Below are 18,220 nucleotides of genomic sequence, written 5' to 3' on the forward strand. Positions count from 1 at the left end.
TCTTTATCTGTGATGAAGATGAATGGTTTGAGAGATGGTAAGGAGATCGGGAGAAATTGGAAGAGAGAGAAATTAAGAAGGAGAGAAAGAGTTTACGATTGGAGAAGGGATTATCATCGAAGAGAGAAGATCAAAACCATATGAGAGAAATAGTGATTTTTTAAACTTTGGGTGAAGGGTAAAGGAAAAATTATTAAATTTTTAAATTTAAGGGGAGAATGCAATAAATTTTTTATTTTTTTAAATATTTTTATTAAATAATAATTTTATCTTTAATACTAATTATAAAAATAAACAGGTGGGTAAATGTTTAAAATTTTTAAAATTAATCAATAAAAACTTGAAAAAACGTGGGAATAAGTCCATCAGCCTTTGCCAACAATCGTCCATAGCACCCACTTAGATGAGATTACACGCAGCACCATCGAATCAAATTCGCACAACCCAACTAGCCGCCAAGCACTTACTCCACTTTCTTTATATATATATATATCCACTCTCCTTTCAATTTTGCTTGCACTGCTCATGGCTGCCACTACATCTCTTATTGCTTGGTCGCTCTTTTTCTATATTACACTTTCTCTTCTTCTTCTTTTGATAATGCTGTCACTCCCATTTTAACGCTGTATACTTCATTTCAGGGGCTCGGGAGAAGATGGGCAATTAGGAATAGGAAACAACGAAGAGAAAGATAGGGTTTGCGTTGTCAAAGCTCTCAAGCCTTATAAAGTCCGTTCTGTTGTTGCCGGTAGCCGGAACTCCCTCGCCATCTGTGATGACGGAAAGGTTGATTTTTTCTTCTGCAATGATGTGGGATATTTGCATTTTAAATTGTATCTTTGATGTTTTAGTAAGTGATATGGGTGTTGTTTTGTTTTTTGCCAGTTGTTTACGTGGGGATGGAACCAGAGAGGGACTTTGGGTCACCCACCTGAGACCAAGACTGAAAATGTTCCCAGTCAGGTTAAGGATCTCGCTAATGTCAAGATTGTTCAGGTAATTACCCTTCTTTTTGGATACATAAAATTAATATTAAGTTAATTGATTTTGAATTTGAAACTTTTGGTTTCTTTATTTTTAGGCTGCTATTGGTGGATGGCATTGTTTGGCTGTTGATGATCAAGGCCGAGCCTATGCTTGGGGTATGTATGTGTTATTAATCTTCTTCATTTTGTTGTTATTCATTACAAAGTACTTTAAGATTAATGCATGTAATATGGCAGAGAAAGTTGTTTTAATCAATTAGAAATTGAAGAGGGTTCCAAAAGGCTTATCTGTGGGGAATTGGTGTGGTCTGTAAGCATGGTGAATTAAGTTTTTGAAGTATTTTTGGTGCAGGTGGGAATGAGTATGGTCAGTGTGGTGAAGAACCTGAGCGAAAAGATGACACTGGAAGGCCTTTGAGGAGAGACATTGTGATTCCTCAGCGATGTGCCCCAAAGCTTGTTGTTCGGCAGGTGATTTGCTCATACTAATTTGTGTATTTTGGATCAGAGTAGTTGCATGCATGCGTCTTCTAGTTTCTAAGTGACTTTTTTGGTTAATTTTTTAGGTATATCTTTTCGGGTTATTGTCAATTTATGCTTTTAACATAACTTACTTGTTCTCTTTAGAAGATTCTTGGAGTGAAACCATGTAGCAGAGCCAATCATTTGGCATTGGTTCTATTTTCAATTTTGATAACACTGTGGATGGTTAAAGTCTACCTGCTTAGTTGATGTATAGCTGTGCTTCACATATTCTACAGTATTGCTTTGACATTGTGATGATAGAATTGATTTTAACCTGTGATTTACCGTACTCATCCATGGATTCTTAGCCAGTTTAGTCTGGTATAAATTTCCTTCACATTATGCACCACTGGTACACCACAATAGTAGCATGAATCTTTTTTCTGTTAACAAAATTTTTTTTATTCTTAAAATAATATCAATAACAATAATAAGCCTCTCACTCTGGCATGGTGTAAGAATTTCCTCACCTTAACCTGACTTATGCAATTACTTCTTTTGTGTGGTTGTAATTTATGAAGTGGCTTGCCCATGATCAATTTTTTGCTATTCTCTAATTGCTAATATGATAGGTGGCTGCGGGTGGAACTCATTCTGTGGTGCTTACACGTGAGGGACATGTATGGACCTGGGGTCAACCATGGCCTCCTGGAGACATGTATAGTCAACTTTGGTTTTATTCTTCAACTCTATGTTCATGCGGGCTTCTCCTTGTTTACATGCTCCATGCTTCTAATAAAGGTTTCCTTACAGAAAACAAATTTTCATTCCTGTGAGAGTGCAAGGGCTTGAAAAGGTGAGGCTCATTGCTGTTGGGGCTTTTCATAATTTGGCTCTTCAAGAGGATGGAACATTGTGGGCATGGGGTAACAATGAGTATGGGCAACTCGGTACTGGGGATACACAACCAAGATCACAACCTATTCTTGTCCAAGGGCTCTCTGATCTCACTTTGGTATGTTTTACATTCTTAGAGCCTTGCTTTTTTTTTTTTTTACCTGTATTCATTTTTCTGTCAATATTATCATTTGAAGTAAGCATGCATACAATACCGTTGGTTTCATCTTAGTGTATAATTGCTTATTGGTGTGAACTACTGGGAAAACTTGTTTGTTAAATTGAGTTGTTTTTTACAAAAATTGTGTATACTTGATCTTGTCTCAAAAAAAAAAAAAAAGAGACTTCCATTTTAGATTTCGTCATTGTTAGAAAAGTTTTATCAAGATTGAAAATTCTGAACAAAATTGGTTGTTGAAATTGTTAATTTAGAATATCATGTTGAAGTGATGTAAATGCCAGAGTGGGTGTTGCATGTCTGCATTTTGCCTTGGATTTATTTCGACCAGTGCGAATGCCAAATCTTGCAACTAAACATGCAGCTGTTTGGAGTCTGAATGCATAATTAGAGCCTAAGGTTTGATCATTGTTGGGCTTCTGACATTGCCATGTGTTTTGCCCGTTGGTCATTAATCAAGTTTCCATGGCTGAATACAAACTTGACCTTTTACCTTGTCTGCCATGTCCTAATCTGGGGAATTTATTAAGAGCTCCTTAGAGATACAAGTTTGTGAACATAAATATGTCTTTTCTTTTGTAATGTAACAACCTTAAAAATTTGAGAAGGGATTATGATGAAATTGTGTTTCTGTAAGATTATAATATATCTATATGGTGGATGGATTGATTGATGTAGAGCTGTGGTTTATCAATAGATTAGTGCCAAACTTGGTCAAATTCTCTGACAAGATGTGTTGTCTATTTTTCTAGTCACTTTGATTCCCCATGGCTTTTTTGGTTCAGAGGTTTTGGCCTGGATCTTTTATTCATTTGTAGTTTCAATTTACTTGTCTTGAATTTTGGTTATCTATATGTTGCTAAGATGACGTACTATGACAAATCTTTTCTGCAATATGAGTACTGTTACTTTTCATTTTTATAAGTTTGTTTGACTATCTATTCATTCCCACATCTAGGTCGATATTGCTGCTGGAGGATGGCATTCTACTGCATTGACTGATGACGGGGAGGTACTGCTTTCTTTTATTTGTTGAGGAAATTCTTGTTTACTTATGATTTAATTGTTTGTTGTTTTAAGGATTGTTATTTTCCTGTTCATTTGCAGCTATAAAGTAATGCATTCTAGTAACTTCAAGGAACAACGGATATAATTTGTCACCTTGGTTGTCTATTGTATTCACTGAACATTCTAAATTCTGAATTTTGTGGTGCATATTTGTATCAAATAGATATTGAGTTCTGAATTTTCTCAGATGTGTAGTTTGTCAATTGAAAAAAGCTTCTATTGATGTCTGATTTTCAGGTGTATGGTTGGGGAAGAGGGGAACATGGGAGACTTGGATTCGGGGACAATGACAAGAGCAGTAAAATGGTGCCCCAACGGGTTCATCTTTTAGCTGGGGAGAACATTGTTCAGGTAGTGTTGATTACTTGTTCTAAATTTCTCTCTGATTGGTTTAGTTGGATCAAGGGACTTTTAAAAGGCTTGTCATTGATGCGTATGTTAGTCCAAATTAATGGTTTGATGACTGTCATTGCATGATCAGTGGAGAATAAATCTTTCCAAGCCTCTGCTCTTGTACAAAACCTTGGGTGGATACCTGGGATGTTTAAACCCACCTTATTTCCATGCTCTTTGTTTTTCTTGTCCTTTTCTTTTTCCCTTTTTCCCATATGTTTTTAGGTTGAATTAACTTTTCTGTGATCCAGATTTCTTGTGGTGGAACACATTCAGTAGCATTGACAAATGACGGGCGCATGTTTTCAGTGAGTATTCTTTCTTGTCCATTTCTATTCTAGGTTTTAGAAGAAATAAGCTGTGATGGCTGCAAATATAGGATGGAAGTTGAAAGTGGTGCTGACTGTGTCTGAATATCAATAATTGCTGAAGATGGTGTCTCTGGAAATGGATGTATTTTAATTTACCAACACTGATAGAAACAGGTGCAGGCGTGGGGCTACGGTGTTTGTGATTGGATTAATATGGGGATTTGTCTTAGAACATTGAACAAAATTGTTCGAAAATTGTTCGAAAAGGCATAAATGTGAGCTATGGAGAAAACTTCGTTGTGTTTAAAAGTGTAATTTCTCTAGAAAGGATGTAAATAAGATTGCTGCTTTATAATACAAAATAAAATCCCATTCTTGACGACTGGTTTTCCAATTTGCAGTTTGGACGAGGCGACCATGGACGTCTTGGATATGGTAGGAAGGTAACAACAGGCCAACCAATGGAAGTTCCTATAAATATCCCACCTCCAAGAAATGCAGGTGAAAGTGAAGCTGAGGGACATTGGATCGCTAAGCTGGTCGCTTGCGGGGGACGCCACAGTCTGGCTTTAGTAGAATGGCAGACTTAGGAATCCAAGGAGATATGAACTCATGATATTAAAATGTCTGGTAATAAGCCTATAATACTGGGTTTGTAGTATTCCACCAACACATGAAACTCATAACGTAAGAACAGTTTCTTGTGTTTGGTATTATGGTATAAGTATCTTATGATATACTATTCATATTTTATAATATGATATGATACAGATAAAAAATAATATGTATCTTAAGATGTATCGAATTAATATGATACAATGTATTTATTATACAAAATAATACATATCATCGATATAAGTTGATATAATTTTTAGAGAAAATATAATGTAATAGAGATATATGTGAGAAATTTTATATTTTTAGATATGTTTGTTATATTTTATGAAATGATATGTTCATTATTATTTTTTAATTGATACATTTTTTTTAGAGGCGAATCTTATAATACAATATATGATACAAAATATTAGGTTTTTAATATATGATACGATATACGATTTGATTAGCATGTTTGGTGTAACTTAATCTCTAATTTACTTTTTCCCATATTACGAGGACTCCATGCGTATACTATACGATTAAGAAATCTCTTTTAAATGGTAAAGCTAACATTATATATATGATAAAAATTTAAGTATATAATTAGATATTTAAATGATGTGTTATAAAGTGATTAAGTGATTTTATATTAAAAATAAATTAAAATTTAATTATACGATGATATATTATTTAAATATTCAAAATTGTGCACACGGAATATTACACTTTCGATATTTACTATCGTAGTCTGTCATCAGTGAGATAATGCCAAATCAGTTTGAGACAAATTTTGAGATGCAACTTCAATATAACACCAATGTAACTCCATGAATATTTATAGAATCACCTAAGGTGGTGCTAGCGTATCAAGAGGAGGTTCAATGACAAAAAGGAAAGAGCTTAAAGCGATTATGAAGACAGCAAACACAGCAAGCGATTTACAGGGGTTCACATATTGCCTAAAAATTCTAATTCTTTCTTCCTGACTTGTTCTTGAAGGTGCATCATCTACTTGCAGAGCAGGGCATGTGAAAAAGCCGTATATTATACCAGTAAAAGCAGCTCCAAAGTGTGTCCTACAACATTTATCAACAAGGGAACTAATCATTATGGCAGAATTTTCCAAGTTATGAGGTAAACAACTAGAAGCAAATCAATTTGAACATTTTTGAAATTTTATCCTAATGATGTAGCCAATTTAGTCATGATCTTAAGGCCTAGCATACGATAGGCCTCTCAAAGTATTTACAAGGAGAAGGAGCGGAGCAAGCGTAGAGGGATGAGAATTGAAGGGCAAAACGGTTACAAAAAGCAACCACGTGGCAGAAGAGGGTATAAAAAAGAAAGAACTAATGATTTGGTGAGATTATAGGTAGAGCGAGGAGGAGAAGAGCAGTTTTGTGTGTTGAGTGGAAACTTGTATTGAGGAGGGTTTGGCACCTCAAATAGTCGAGTAGTATTGGATTTGGCTCTAATCATTAGACTATATGAACTTGAGAAAACTATACCTCAAAAACTAGTTATTAAGATTAAAGAGTCCAAAATTATATAAACCTCACACCAAAAGGTTACACTTTTCAATGTGAAATCAAAGTCTCATATCTTGCACTTAGAATCCTAACAACATACTAATGATTTAGTATGAAAAAAAGTAACCAATTACAGTAGGGTCTTACCAGTTATCAATTGGTCCAAAATTGCTTATGACAAAACTAAGAGCTGTGGCAATTATGGCCTTCTGGAACATACTCTCTGACTTTTCAATCACATCTTTGTTTTGCATTTGATAAATGAGCCAAGCTCCAATTATGGCAAAAACCGGTCCCTGCAACATGAAAATTCACAACAGATTGAATATAAATACAAATATATGTAGATATTAAGAAGCAACCATGTACTTGTCAAGTGAAAAGCTTAATGGTCCATCTTGTTAAGGTATCAAAGAACACTGAATGATGAAGATGGAACGATGCTTACGGTTCCACCAACAGTTGGCTCTGGGGTGTGAAGAAAGCTTGTTAAGTTGCCAGAAAACCCTCCAAGTGCATAAATCAACAAGAATGTAAAAGAACCATAACTTTTACAAACTTGAGGCCCAAAAGTGAGAAGTGCCCAGCAACCAAGAGCTACATGGAAAAGCCCTGAGTGCTGCATTATATTCATAAGGCAGCATAATGAAATGAAACCAATTCCTGCTTTTGTAGGGCATTAATGAAAGTTTCATGAATGAAATCAAGTCAAAACTTATTGTACGACTTGCAGAATGAGTTCAATTCATTGCATACAACATTAGAAAAAGTTCATTTCATATAATGCTTCAGGTCATGCAGAACTCCACTTTCATATTTAATGGCTCCATTTCACAATGATGATCCAAGTTCTTATAGAATTAACTTCAAAATTTAATGAAGGAATTTTTGTTTTTTGATGGATAAAATGAAGTCGTTTTAATTTACAAGAGCATCTCCTGTAGTGCAATAATGAAATCAATGCCAATTAGATCTGAGCAATATTCAGAACCGGTCTCATGCTGATAGTAAAATGCAATGCAAGAACAGTAACAGAAAAAGAAGACGAACCCAATTGTCAATCTTGTACCAGAAACATGGGTGTCACTAGCCTCCACCACTCTCCAACCAGGATCAGATCGTTGATCTTTGCACCATACAACAATGGAAGAGAAAAGAGCTCAAACTCAGAGTTGCTGACTGGACTGGCTATTTCAAACAAATAAACTGCGATATTTATTGAAGCCAATGTGCTTCTGCATTCAGAAAGAACAAAAAAACATCAATATTGAACAAGTTTCAGTTACATTGTCAAAGAAATAATGCCTTACACTAAATAGAAATCAGAGGTTTCGTCATTTTGTGGTAAAGCTTGCCGCCTCACTAAAGGATTTACACCATTTCTGCTTTTGAACTTCTTATAACCTTTCAGTTCTCCCTTGACACCTATTTCAGAACTTTTGCTGCCAGAAAATGGTGTTGCAACTTGATTGTCTTCAGTGGTTTGGTCATCAGACGTAGATAACACATTGTTCAGGAAGTTTGGATCTGAAAGAACAAAGGACCCAAAGATAACTACTTAAAATGTAAAAAGGCAAAGAAAAATATGCATAAAATTAACTTGTAGAGTATTTTTAAAAAATCATCTAAACTAAAAGAAGGGAATAATAAATGTATTTGGCATGTGAAGGGCTACCTTTGTTAAGCTTTTCCAGATAAGAATCTAGAGAGCCCAATGTGTTTTTTGCATTGATATCACCACTTTGATGATTTAACTCTGACTTCTTGTTTGAAGAATCAGCAGAAGTCTGATATGATTCATTTTCGAGTTTAGCAAAATAGGACTCCAACAATCTCAGTTGTCTCTCATTGTTACTAGACTTGGATGCATAGCATACCATGCGCATTTTATCCACTGGTGAAGCTCTCATAGATAAGGACCGTACATTACTTGTCATGTTATACATACTCTGAAGGAGGGGCGTTTCAGCCACATTTTGCATAGGAAAAGATTTTCCATAACAAATTACTCCACCATACAAATTCATTAGCTTCTTTTTCTTTGCTTTTGTTAAAGAATCAGCAACAGGATATAACACATTCCATCTCTTACAAATGTCTTCATTGAAAGTTGAAGAGATCTTACAACCCCCGGCGAGGATAATGCAACTGTACATGAAGCCTCAACCACTGCTCCAACTAACAAGAAATTGGAAGAAGTTCCATTAGAGAGAATTTTGAAGCAAATTAAAATTTCAGCCACACAGATATGAGGGGAGAATCATTCATCTCTGCACAAAGATAGATGTAAATCAAAACATGCTTTCAAATAAATGAACCATGTGGGTTTACTTTCAACAGAGAAACAGTGATAGGGAAATCCTAATTGTCTGGCAAAATTATAGTATCCTAGCTTTAATTTTTTCTCAAGTAACACAATTCTGCAGATAATCTAGATTCCTTGATGAAATGAACATCAGCAGTCAACTGAATTCAATAAAAGTAAAACTGACCATCTTCAAAAACCCAGACAATAAGCTACATAGAGCTCCTAGACACCAACACTAAAACTGAAAATGTTCCTAAATTTGCAACCAGCATTGGTCTTTTTCATATACACGGCACAAAAGGTCTCCACATATATCATTAGTCCACATTTGGCTTCTTAAAACAAATACAAAAAGTCCATTATTTTACTGAAACTGAGGATAATTAAGAAGCAAGTGGACCTGGGAAAACACAAAAAGCTTAAAGGACAAAATGAAAAGTTGAGCATTTATGTATGTACCGTTTAAGGAAGACAAAATGGTTGCTGAAATTGAAGACTGAAGAAAGAGCTAGCTCTGAGCAAAGCTTGTTGATGTTGTCTTTACATCTATTGAGCATCCGGTTTCATTAAGAAAGTTTCCGTTTTTTTTTATGTCCCAAGAGCCTGGGGTGATTAATCCTGCTAAATTTGGTTTCAAAAGACGCAACTCGAAATCTGACGAATCTTGCCTTATCTTTGATGGCCCACTAGGCTCTTGCCACGTATGTCCAACATAATCCTTCCCGGTCCCACCTGTGTTAGTTTTATGAGCGCTGATTCCTGAACGGTTCCTTTCGCAGCCACGTCAACATTTTTGAGTCAACGGTCAATACTGTTTAGTCATGATCACTTTGTGCCCCCAAAGCTTTCGTTTATTTCTACTCCCCATTAGTTTCAGAAATACCTAATTTTACCCCCAAGTTAGCCTCAGCTCATCTTCATCTCTATTTAACCAGCTTTAACCTCAAATTTTTAAATTTATCCTTTTTTCATTATTAGACTAATAAATAATTAGTTTACATTATCCTTTTAAAATTAAATTAAAGTTCGTATTTGAAAATTGAATTGACCAATGAAATTTATAATTAGTTTTCATGCAATTGGTATTCGTCTGGCAAAAACTCAGCCACAATTTTTGTTTTTGTCTCCAACAATGGCGGCCAAGGGGGAAAGAGTCTAAAAGGAGAAAAAAGACAAAAGGAAGAGAATTGTCTATTAAAGACAATAAATAATTGTCAGATATAAGATTTAGAAACCGAGAGACAGTAAGAAGGTCAAATTGAAATTTTTTAAAAAGTTAGGGGTAATATATATTAAAAAATGATAAAAGTTTATAACCTCCTTAAAAAGAAAAAAAAATAGTTTTTAAATTTGAAAAATATGAAATTATGATATAAATAAAAATTTTAAAACTTAAAAAAATCTTAAAATATGAATTTAAAAGAATTTTTTGAACAATAATTTTTTCTTTAATAATATTAATAAAATCCAATAGATCAATAGATAATTAAATTTTTAAAAATTAATTGATATAAAATAGGATTTACATGAAACTTTGGGTGGCCAAAGGCTTTTCACCTATATGTTAAAAAGGTGGAACTCCAATAGCACCATTCTTATTAAATTTAGTCCATATATTAAGTTGGGAAGAAACGGTGATTTAACAGATTAGACGAGTCGGCAAGGGAAGGTACGGGGGAAATTTTAAAATATGAATTAAGAAATTGCGTACAAGTAAATACCTCTGCCTAGATAAAATATATTTTATTAACAATAAATAATAATAATAATAATAATAAGGGTAAAAGACTATGTTCCTCAAAGATATTAGCGTACTTATAAAATTATATTTATAACCGGTAAAAAATTAAAATATTTATTTATAGATTAATTATTATCTAAATTTTTAATTAAATATAAGAGTAAAATTATTATTTTATTTATAAATTCTAAAATTTTAAAATTTATATTTGTTTTCCCTTTCAAGTTTTAAAAACAAAATTTTAACCAATTTTCAAAGTTTAAAAGATTTAGATTTTACCTATAGAATTTATTTCCTTTTCCAACCACTATCATTTTAATCGACGGTTGATACTTTTCACTTATTTTTCAGATCTGACTACAAAGAATAACGAAAAACAACCGTCCAAATACGACGACAAAGGAGGATGAAGTGTCGTTCTTTGTCATGTCATCCAGACAACAAAGGACAATGTTTCATCGTCTTTTATCGTCACGTTTGGATGACACGCAAAGGATGACATTAGAAAAGGTCTTTGCTTCTTCCCAATCATTAGTCAATTCCCCAAGACAACAAAGATAAAGTTGAAAAGGGGGAAAGTGAATTTTTTAAAGTTTAATCATAGAGGATAAATGTGAGTTTTATAAACTAAAAGGGGAAATCATATAAATTTTGTAGGTTTTAGGGTTTATAGGAAAATAATTTTACTTCTGTTTTTAACCGAAAATTTAAACAATAGTTAGTCCATAAGTGAGTGTTTAGGTTTTTTATCTGTCGTAAGTATGATTTTGAATTTTAACTAAAACTTGGATAAAAAATTATCTTTTTTCCCTAATATCAATACATTTTTAATCAGATTTAGCCTGGCAAATGAACATAGTTTTTGCAATCAAATACCTATATTACCCTTGGATCAATCCCTATAACAAGAATAGAATCTTGTGCTAAATGGGTTAAAGTAATGCCATTAGAATATGAAGATATTTTATGCCAAATACTTTGTAACGATAATTAAATAAAAAATGACGACAATAAAATATGATACAAAATTTTTAATATGGTTCGAATGAATAAGTGAAATACTTATATTTATAATGTAGTTATTAATTTATGTGTATTCTTTCTTTTATCAAATAATTACATTCTGTATGTATTAGTTAAATCAGTAATATTAAGATATAATGATCAGATCTATAGTTAAAATTTTATAAATATTATAGAGACTCAAAATTAATTCTTTCTCATAAAATTTTTAATATTTTATTAGTTTTGTTAATTTTTAAGATCAAGATATTTCTACTTCAATTTAAATAAAAAAATATTATAAATATAAAAAATATATCAATGAAGAAGGTGAAAATATCATCTTGTTTTGTGATATGGTCTCAATTTTGTTTATAATAATAAAATTATTCATATCTATTAATGATATAAAATTAGTTTTAAAGTATATTTAGCCGTACGATAATATAATATTTATTATCTTAATTAAAAACTTAAGTAAAACCAAATATAAATAGTATTTGTCGTTTTTATAATAATAAAAGTTTATAAAATTATATATATTTATTTTAAAGATATATTCATATATATATATATATAATTAATATACATAACTAATTGATGAAAAAATTTTAAATAAAAAATAAAATAATATTTATTCATTTGAAAACACATCATCTCTATGAAATACGGACAACATTAACCCTTTTGTAAACACGAGGGTGTCAATATTTTCCCCAAAATAGTTCATTTGGCGCTTGTAGATCCCTCCCACACATTTTGATTACTCTCAAATCTCTCCCGCCATTTGATTTGCAAGAAGAGGGAAACTTAAAATGACCCAAATCCAGATTTAAGTACTTCCGAAAATTTGGAGCATTGTCCTAGAAATCACTTTCAAAATACGGGATGGGAACAATGGCTGTGGCTTCAAGTTCTGCTAAAGAAGTCAAAGCTTCCAAGAGAATCAAGACCCCAGGAGTTCGCGTTGTGGGTGGAAGAATCTATGATTCTGAGAATGGAAGGACGTGTCACCAGGTTTATTCTGTTTTCTCACTCTTATAATTTGAAATTTGAATAAGCCAGAATAGAAATGTGAGTTTTGAGGTTGGTTTTTTGATTCATGATGCTTGGGATCTGGGAAGCAATAGTTTAAATTCAGTTTATGGAAATTACTCACTACTTATTCTGTTTGTTTTGTGAGAATTTGTGGGAAATTAGAGAAGAAATGGTTTGTTTCTTAATAATTCTTTTTTCAGTAGCAGTCGTATAAAACTTTGGTGCCTGAGACCACTGAACAGATATGGGATTTCTTTGTTCCGATCTTCGTCTTAGTTTTATTTTGTTTGATGTTCTGTTTGGATTGGTTGTGAGAAAAGGTAGTAAAAATGAAAGGTGTCCAGTCAGTGCATTTTGATTCTTTAGGATCTGAGTATGTAGAATTATCCGCTTATCTTTGATCAACTGCTTTGTTAGGGCTGGACAATGATAACCATAAAGTCCTTATGCTATTTTTTGCCAAAAAAAAATCCGTTTAATTGATTTTTGTTTTCTCAATCACTGAGATAGTTATTGTTTTGGAAAAAATTGTAAATGGACCCTGAATGCTGTTTTACTGATTTTTTCGCTGATCAAATGTTGAAGTGCCGGCAAAAAACAAGGGATTTTATGGCAAGTTGTAAGAATCAGAAGAGGAACAAACAATGCACAATTATGTTCTGTCACAAATGCCTCTTAAACAGGTACCATTTGGCATTGTAATTTTTCTAGGTTCTTTTTAATGGATAAATTTAGTGGGTATATTGTCATAAGAGTGCTTTCTTGATCTGTATGAATACCTTTTGGTGATTTTGAAATTAGATATGGGGAAAAAGCTGAAGATGTGGCACTTTTAGATGATTGGAATTGCCCCAAGTGTAGAGACATTTGCAATTGCAGCTGCTGCATGTAAGTGCAATACCATTGTATAATTATCTTTTTGGTTGTTGATTGGTATTGTTAGTGCATGGGTAGGTCTAATTGATTATGTGCTTTTAGGAAGAAAAAAGGGCAAAAGCCCACTGGTCAACTGTTTTATACTGCCAAAGCAACTGGGTTTTCCTCCGTTGTTGAAATGCTTCAAATTAAAGGACATGCTGATTTGAGTCATGAAAAGAAGATTGCTGTAGACGCGGTTACTTCTCCAAAAAAGCCTGGCACCCCAAAGAAGGTTGTTTAGTGTATTACCATTTTTGTAACTTTATCATGTGGCTGAATTTCAGTTTTTCCCTTTTTATCAATGAAATTTACTATTTCTACATGTTTTAATGTGAATCCATGCTATTGACAGGGGTCTGTACCTGCTTCATTACCAAATCCAGGAAAGGAAAATTCTTTTGATGGAAACTGTGACGCTAACTTGAATTCTCTGAACAAAACTGCTGTAATGAATGAGAAAAAATCTAAGAAAATGAAACGGGAAGGATTAAAGGAAATCTGTAATAGCAATGGGGATGTTTCTTCAAAAAAGCCTAAGATTTCTGAGGAAATTGCTAATAATGAAATGTCAAAAGTTGGCCGAGAATATTCTGAGAAAAAGAAGCTTGAAGTCTCTAAGGAGATTTCCAACGAGAAAGAAATTGGGATTCTTCAGATTGATAGTGGGAAGAAAACTTCAAAGAACCCTAAAATTTCTGAGAAAATTGCTAAGAAAGAAAAATTTAGAAGTTTAGAGAAAATTTCTAAGATTAGAAAACCTAAGAATTCATATGGAATTTTGAAGAAAGAAGTGGATAAAAATGACAATGAAGGTGTTGATTTTGCTGAGAAAAAGTATTGTATGACACGTGTTTTAAAGGATGATTCCTTGAATCTAATTACAGAGGAAAGAAACTGTGATGCAAATCATGAGAATGTAAGACTTCCAGCTGGTGTTGAAATCGGTAACGTTGGACTGAAGGTGAAGACAGTTTTTGATTCTCACAATATCAAAAAGGGTGCTACAGAAACCTTGAACAAAAATTTTGCTGCCCATATTCAATTGCCTCAGGGTGCCAGCTTAACAACTGTAGCTGGAATTGAGCTAAATTCTGAAGACGTTGGCCATGCATTACAATTCTTAGAATTTTGTGCAGCTTTTGGAAAGGTATGTTTGAGTGGGGCTCTGCTTTAATGGGAAAAATAGTATCATTGTTCTGGTTCTGCAATAATAATATTGATTGTCAAAGATAGTTGAAGTTTTCATGATAACCTAGCGAGGCATCTCTAATTTGGAAATATTTCTTCTTCTCATGTTTGTTATGTTATTAGGTTCTTGGTTTGAAGAAAGGACAAGCTGAGTGCATTGTTAAAGAATTGATTTGTGGGCGAAGTAGGCGCCATGGGCAATACTTTCCAATAATTCAAATTCATATCAAATTGTTGTCTTTGATACTAAAGGATATGGGAGAAGAGTATAAATCCCTCGAAATGTTTTTTACAAACTTTATTGCTTTTGCTTGTGTGGGGTTGGGATAGTAACTATCTGCATTGTTTACTGTTTAGGTCTCCATCATTAAGCTCAACAAGTGGAAAAAATTCATGGTTGCAGGCTCTCAGGAAATGCGTAACTGATTCCAAATGTGTGTTGAATGATATTCCTTCTGATTGTTTCAATGGTGGTGACGATGGATATGATAAGTTAGACAATGTAAAAAAGCTCAAGCTCTTGAACTTTTTATGTGATGAAGCTCTAGGCAGCACGTAAGTAAATAATAATGTGGTGAGATTCAGTTGATATTATATTTAACTAAATGCTTTTTTCTTCCATTTAAGTAATATAATAAAAAACTTTTTCTTTTTTTGTTAAATTCATTGCAGATCCCTAAGGAGTTGGATTGATGATCAAAATTCAAAATATGTTGAAAAAATGAAAGAAGCCAGAGAAAGTGTCGTTGCTGTGAAGGATAAGGTGACACAAGGGATTAAGCATATATTTCTGTCTGTGAAGTAGTGCTGATATAGCAGTGATAGTGGTATAAGTAACTCTTATTTTCATGCAGGAGAAACGCTTGAAACAGAAATTTCAAGATGAGGTTGCGAAAGCTCTTATTGCTAAAAAAAGTGCTCCTTTGTCTATTTCTGAGCATGAAGCAATTGTTTCAGAAGTAAAAAGTGAAGCAGCTCAAGCACATTCGGAGATGCTTGAGGCAGTGGGCTTGGTACCCAAGAGTATGTTCAGGATTTCTGTTAATTGTTTCTTTTAGTTACTTGATATATTCTTTCTATATCTCTTTCTATTTACTTTTTAACATTAAAGACCTAAGGATATTATTGCTTTCTTTCTGTTTTTTGCTTTTTTAGTGGATGAAATTTAACAACCTTCTGATTTTTTAAAATATTGTTGGATGTTAATGGTTGAAAGTGTCTATTATACAAAAATATTATGGGGAGACATTCATAATACCAGTCTTAAAGGCTTGATTTTTGGCTTTTAAACTGTGAGAAGAACATATTTGTGATATAACTTGAAGCCAAAACATATTTGTGGACTAAAATGCCTACTAGTTTCTGAATTTTTTTAAATTATTGTCAACCGTTCATTGCAATTTGCTTGTGCTATCAAAGGTTTTTCTGATGTATAAATTATATATCTAAAATAGGTGCATTAGTAAGTGATATTTAGATAATATTCTGACCATTGCTTACAATCCCTGTAGAGAGTCAAAGATCTGATGCTGTTAGAACAGAACCTATTTTACTAGAAGATGGTGGTGGTGCAACTCGCACCTTTTGGAAATTGAAAGGCTACAGTGGTGAATCACAGATTTTGCTTCAAGGTTAGTCTAATTCATTATACTGTTGACCAGATTTAAAAACTGTTGTTTTTGCTTCAGAGTGTATGAATTTGAAAGTTATCATTCTCTCTTCTTTTTCCTTCAATGAGCAGATCTGGAGGGAGCCCCGGATGCAGTTTCACTCAATGAAAAATGGCTTACCTATGATGTGGACCAGAAACCAGAAATTGAGAAATATATCTCTTCATTGAGGTTAGATATTAATTGCTTATATGCCAAAATGAGTATTTCTTTTAATTTCTCCTTGTGTCAAAGTTTGGCGTGATTATACAGGAGGAATCCTCTTATTACATATCTATGGAAATTTATTCACACAATTAAGTATTGACTTCCGAAAAGAAAAAATATTATTATTATTATGTTTGATAAAAAGGAATAGATATAAATAATTATTGTGTTTAATTGGATAAAATAAAAGAATATTAATATATTATTTTATTTAAATGTTTTATGTATAATTATTTTAAAATATTTATTATTATTATTTATTATATTAATTGAAAATGAGAATATTTTTGTTTTAAAATTATTAACTAATGATAGATTTGTAATACAATTAGGATTAATTTTTTAATATCTAACTGTTACATTATCATTAATAATTGAAGATTAGCAAATTTTTTTATTATTTTACAAATCAAACAAAATAATAAGATAGATTATTAGAGCACTTTTTGGATACTCTGAATCAAAAGCCTCTCATTATTTGTGCCTGCAGAATTATTGCTAAAGTAATTAGAAATGGTGCAGTCAGATAAATAAGAGGAGAGTTTTTGAAAATCTGATTATGGTTATATGATTGTCCCATGGCTGTTCTTTCCTGACTGATATGTTTTGCCATTTGAATCTTTGATTTGCTTACTTTCCAGGGCAAAAAGGCTTCGTATTCAAAGGGGTACTGACTTGTTGACTAAGAACGAGAATAGGAACGAGAGTGGGAATGATGAAGCAAACTCATAGCATAGTTTGATTGGCTGACATGTCATCTTCAAAGTCCTCTATGATTAAGGTAATGTATCATCATGTAATGTTTTGTGTTGTATTTGAGGTAATAGACTCAGTGGTTACTGTGAAAAAGAAATTGAAGTGTCGACTGCCATGGCCACGGCAACGGCAATGGCCAGTCTAGTATAGAAATTTGATAATGTACCACTACATTCATTGATCAATGTTGTTACAATATGATTAAACTAAATCTAGGGTTCTCATTGATTATTATTATATTTTTAGAATCCTTTCATTTTTCTTGTTTTTCATGAATGACAAATGATTTAGGACTTTTGGGATTGATTTGATTTTGCATACCTTACGAGATTTTAAGTTTTAAAATTTGTGAATATACATGAGTCTATTTAAGGGTTGTCATTATATATTAGGTTTACAAGTATAGAGATTGAAATTTATATTATATAAAATCAATTGGTTCGTGTTAAGGTTTAATTTTTTACATTTATATACAACTTATATTTATTAATTATGAGATTTTTTTTTTTATAAATTTGAGTCTCTAATATCTATGTTTAAATACAATAATTTAAGTTGTTAAATTTATCGTTCGATTTAATTGGTTTTTGATTGGATGCATTGTGATTTGTATCTAAAAATATTTTAGATTATTAAATCTGTCATTTAACTTGTACTTTGATGTCTTATTGTAATATATTATCTACAAATATGAAAATTGAAACCCTAAACTAAATAACATTTTTTGTTTAATAATTATTTATCTAATTTTATTAAACATACATCCAACTGAAAGTGAAGAAATCGAGTTGGAGCAATGACGCAAGACGTGCAGGTGATGTGTGGCGAACCCCAACTTTTTGGGAAAGAATAGGGATTTCACTGCTTTTGTCAATTAAACTGTCTCTTGAAAATATATATATTCTTTTGCTCTAATTGAAATGGCTATTTGGAGTATAATATTATTTTTTAATTTAATGTCAAAA

The 18,220-nt window shown here is 32.5% G+C and overlaps 3 protein-coding genes across 7 annotated transcripts; 2 read left to right on the top strand and 1 right to left on the bottom strand.

The window, feature by feature from the left end:
• The first annotated feature begins 395 nt into the window (after positions 1–395).
• On the top strand, positions 396–5,080 carry LOC123197225 (probable E3 ubiquitin-protein ligase HERC4). Of its 2 annotated transcripts, none has more exons than XM_044611413.1 (11): positions 396–554; positions 642–786; positions 886–996; positions 1,082–1,142; positions 1,339–1,457; positions 2,084–2,169; positions 2,253–2,466; positions 3,485–3,538; positions 3,832–3,945; positions 4,239–4,295; positions 4,700–5,080. In XM_044611413.1, exons 1-11 carry the CDS (start codon positions 526–528, stop codon positions 4,886–4,888), a joined length of 1,179 nt encoding a protein of 392 aa, XP_044467348.1. In that variant the 5' UTR covers positions 396–525; the 3' UTR covers positions 4,889–5,080. The 2 variants fall into 2 exon arrangements, with proteins under 2 accessions (XP_044467348.1, XP_044467349.1); XM_044611414.1 differs by having other exon boundaries at positions 2,265–2,466.
• A 627-nt stretch (positions 5,081–5,707) lies between these two features.
• LOC123197265 (RHOMBOID-like protein 9, chloroplastic) lies at positions 5,708–9,351 on the bottom strand. Of its 3 annotated transcripts, none has more exons than XM_044611481.1 (7): positions 9,195–9,351; positions 8,103–8,596; positions 7,738–7,954; positions 7,497–7,662; positions 6,876–7,046; positions 6,575–6,723; positions 5,708–5,974 (listed from the first exon to the last, which is right to left on the bottom strand). In XM_044611481.1, exons 2-7 carry the CDS (start codon positions 8,581–8,583, stop codon positions 5,746–5,748), a joined length of 1,413 nt encoding a protein of 470 aa, XP_044467416.1. In that variant the 5' UTR covers positions 8,584–8,596; positions 9,195–9,351; the 3' UTR covers positions 5,708–5,745. The 3 variants fall into 3 exon arrangements, with proteins under 3 accessions (XP_044467416.1, XP_044467414.1, XP_044467415.1); XM_044611479.1 differs by having other exon boundaries at positions 8,103–8,605; positions 9,195–9,350; XM_044611480.1 differs by having other exon boundaries at positions 8,103–8,697; positions 9,195–9,349.
• A 2,806-nt stretch (positions 9,352–12,157) lies between these two features.
• On the top strand, positions 12,158–17,493 carry LOC123197205. Of its 2 annotated transcripts, XM_044611387.1 has the most exons (12): positions 12,158–12,495; positions 13,102–13,199; positions 13,318–13,404; positions 13,495–13,666; positions 13,787–14,581; positions 14,746–14,888; positions 14,980–15,177; positions 15,295–15,385; positions 15,477–15,645; positions 16,134–16,253; positions 16,364–16,463; positions 17,141–17,493. In XM_044611387.1, the coding sequence occupies exons 1-12, from the start codon at positions 12,367–12,369 to the stop codon at positions 17,229–17,231; spliced, it is 2,193 nt and encodes a 730-aa protein (XP_044467322.1). In that variant the 5' UTR covers positions 12,158–12,366; the 3' UTR covers positions 17,232–17,493. The 2 variants fall into 2 exon arrangements, with proteins under 2 accessions (XP_044467322.1, XP_044467323.1); XM_044611388.1 differs by lacking the exon at positions 14,746–14,888 and having other exon boundaries at positions 15,026–15,177.
• The last annotated feature ends 727 nt before the right edge of the window (positions 17,494–18,220 follow it).

Source organism: Mangifera indica, chromosome 15 (genome assembly GCF_011075055.1).
Source record: "Mangifera indica cultivar Alphonso chromosome 15, CATAS_Mindica_2.1, whole genome shotgun sequence".
NCBI classification, from domain to species: Eukaryota; Viridiplantae; Streptophyta; class Magnoliopsida; order Sapindales; family Anacardiaceae; genus Mangifera; species Mangifera indica.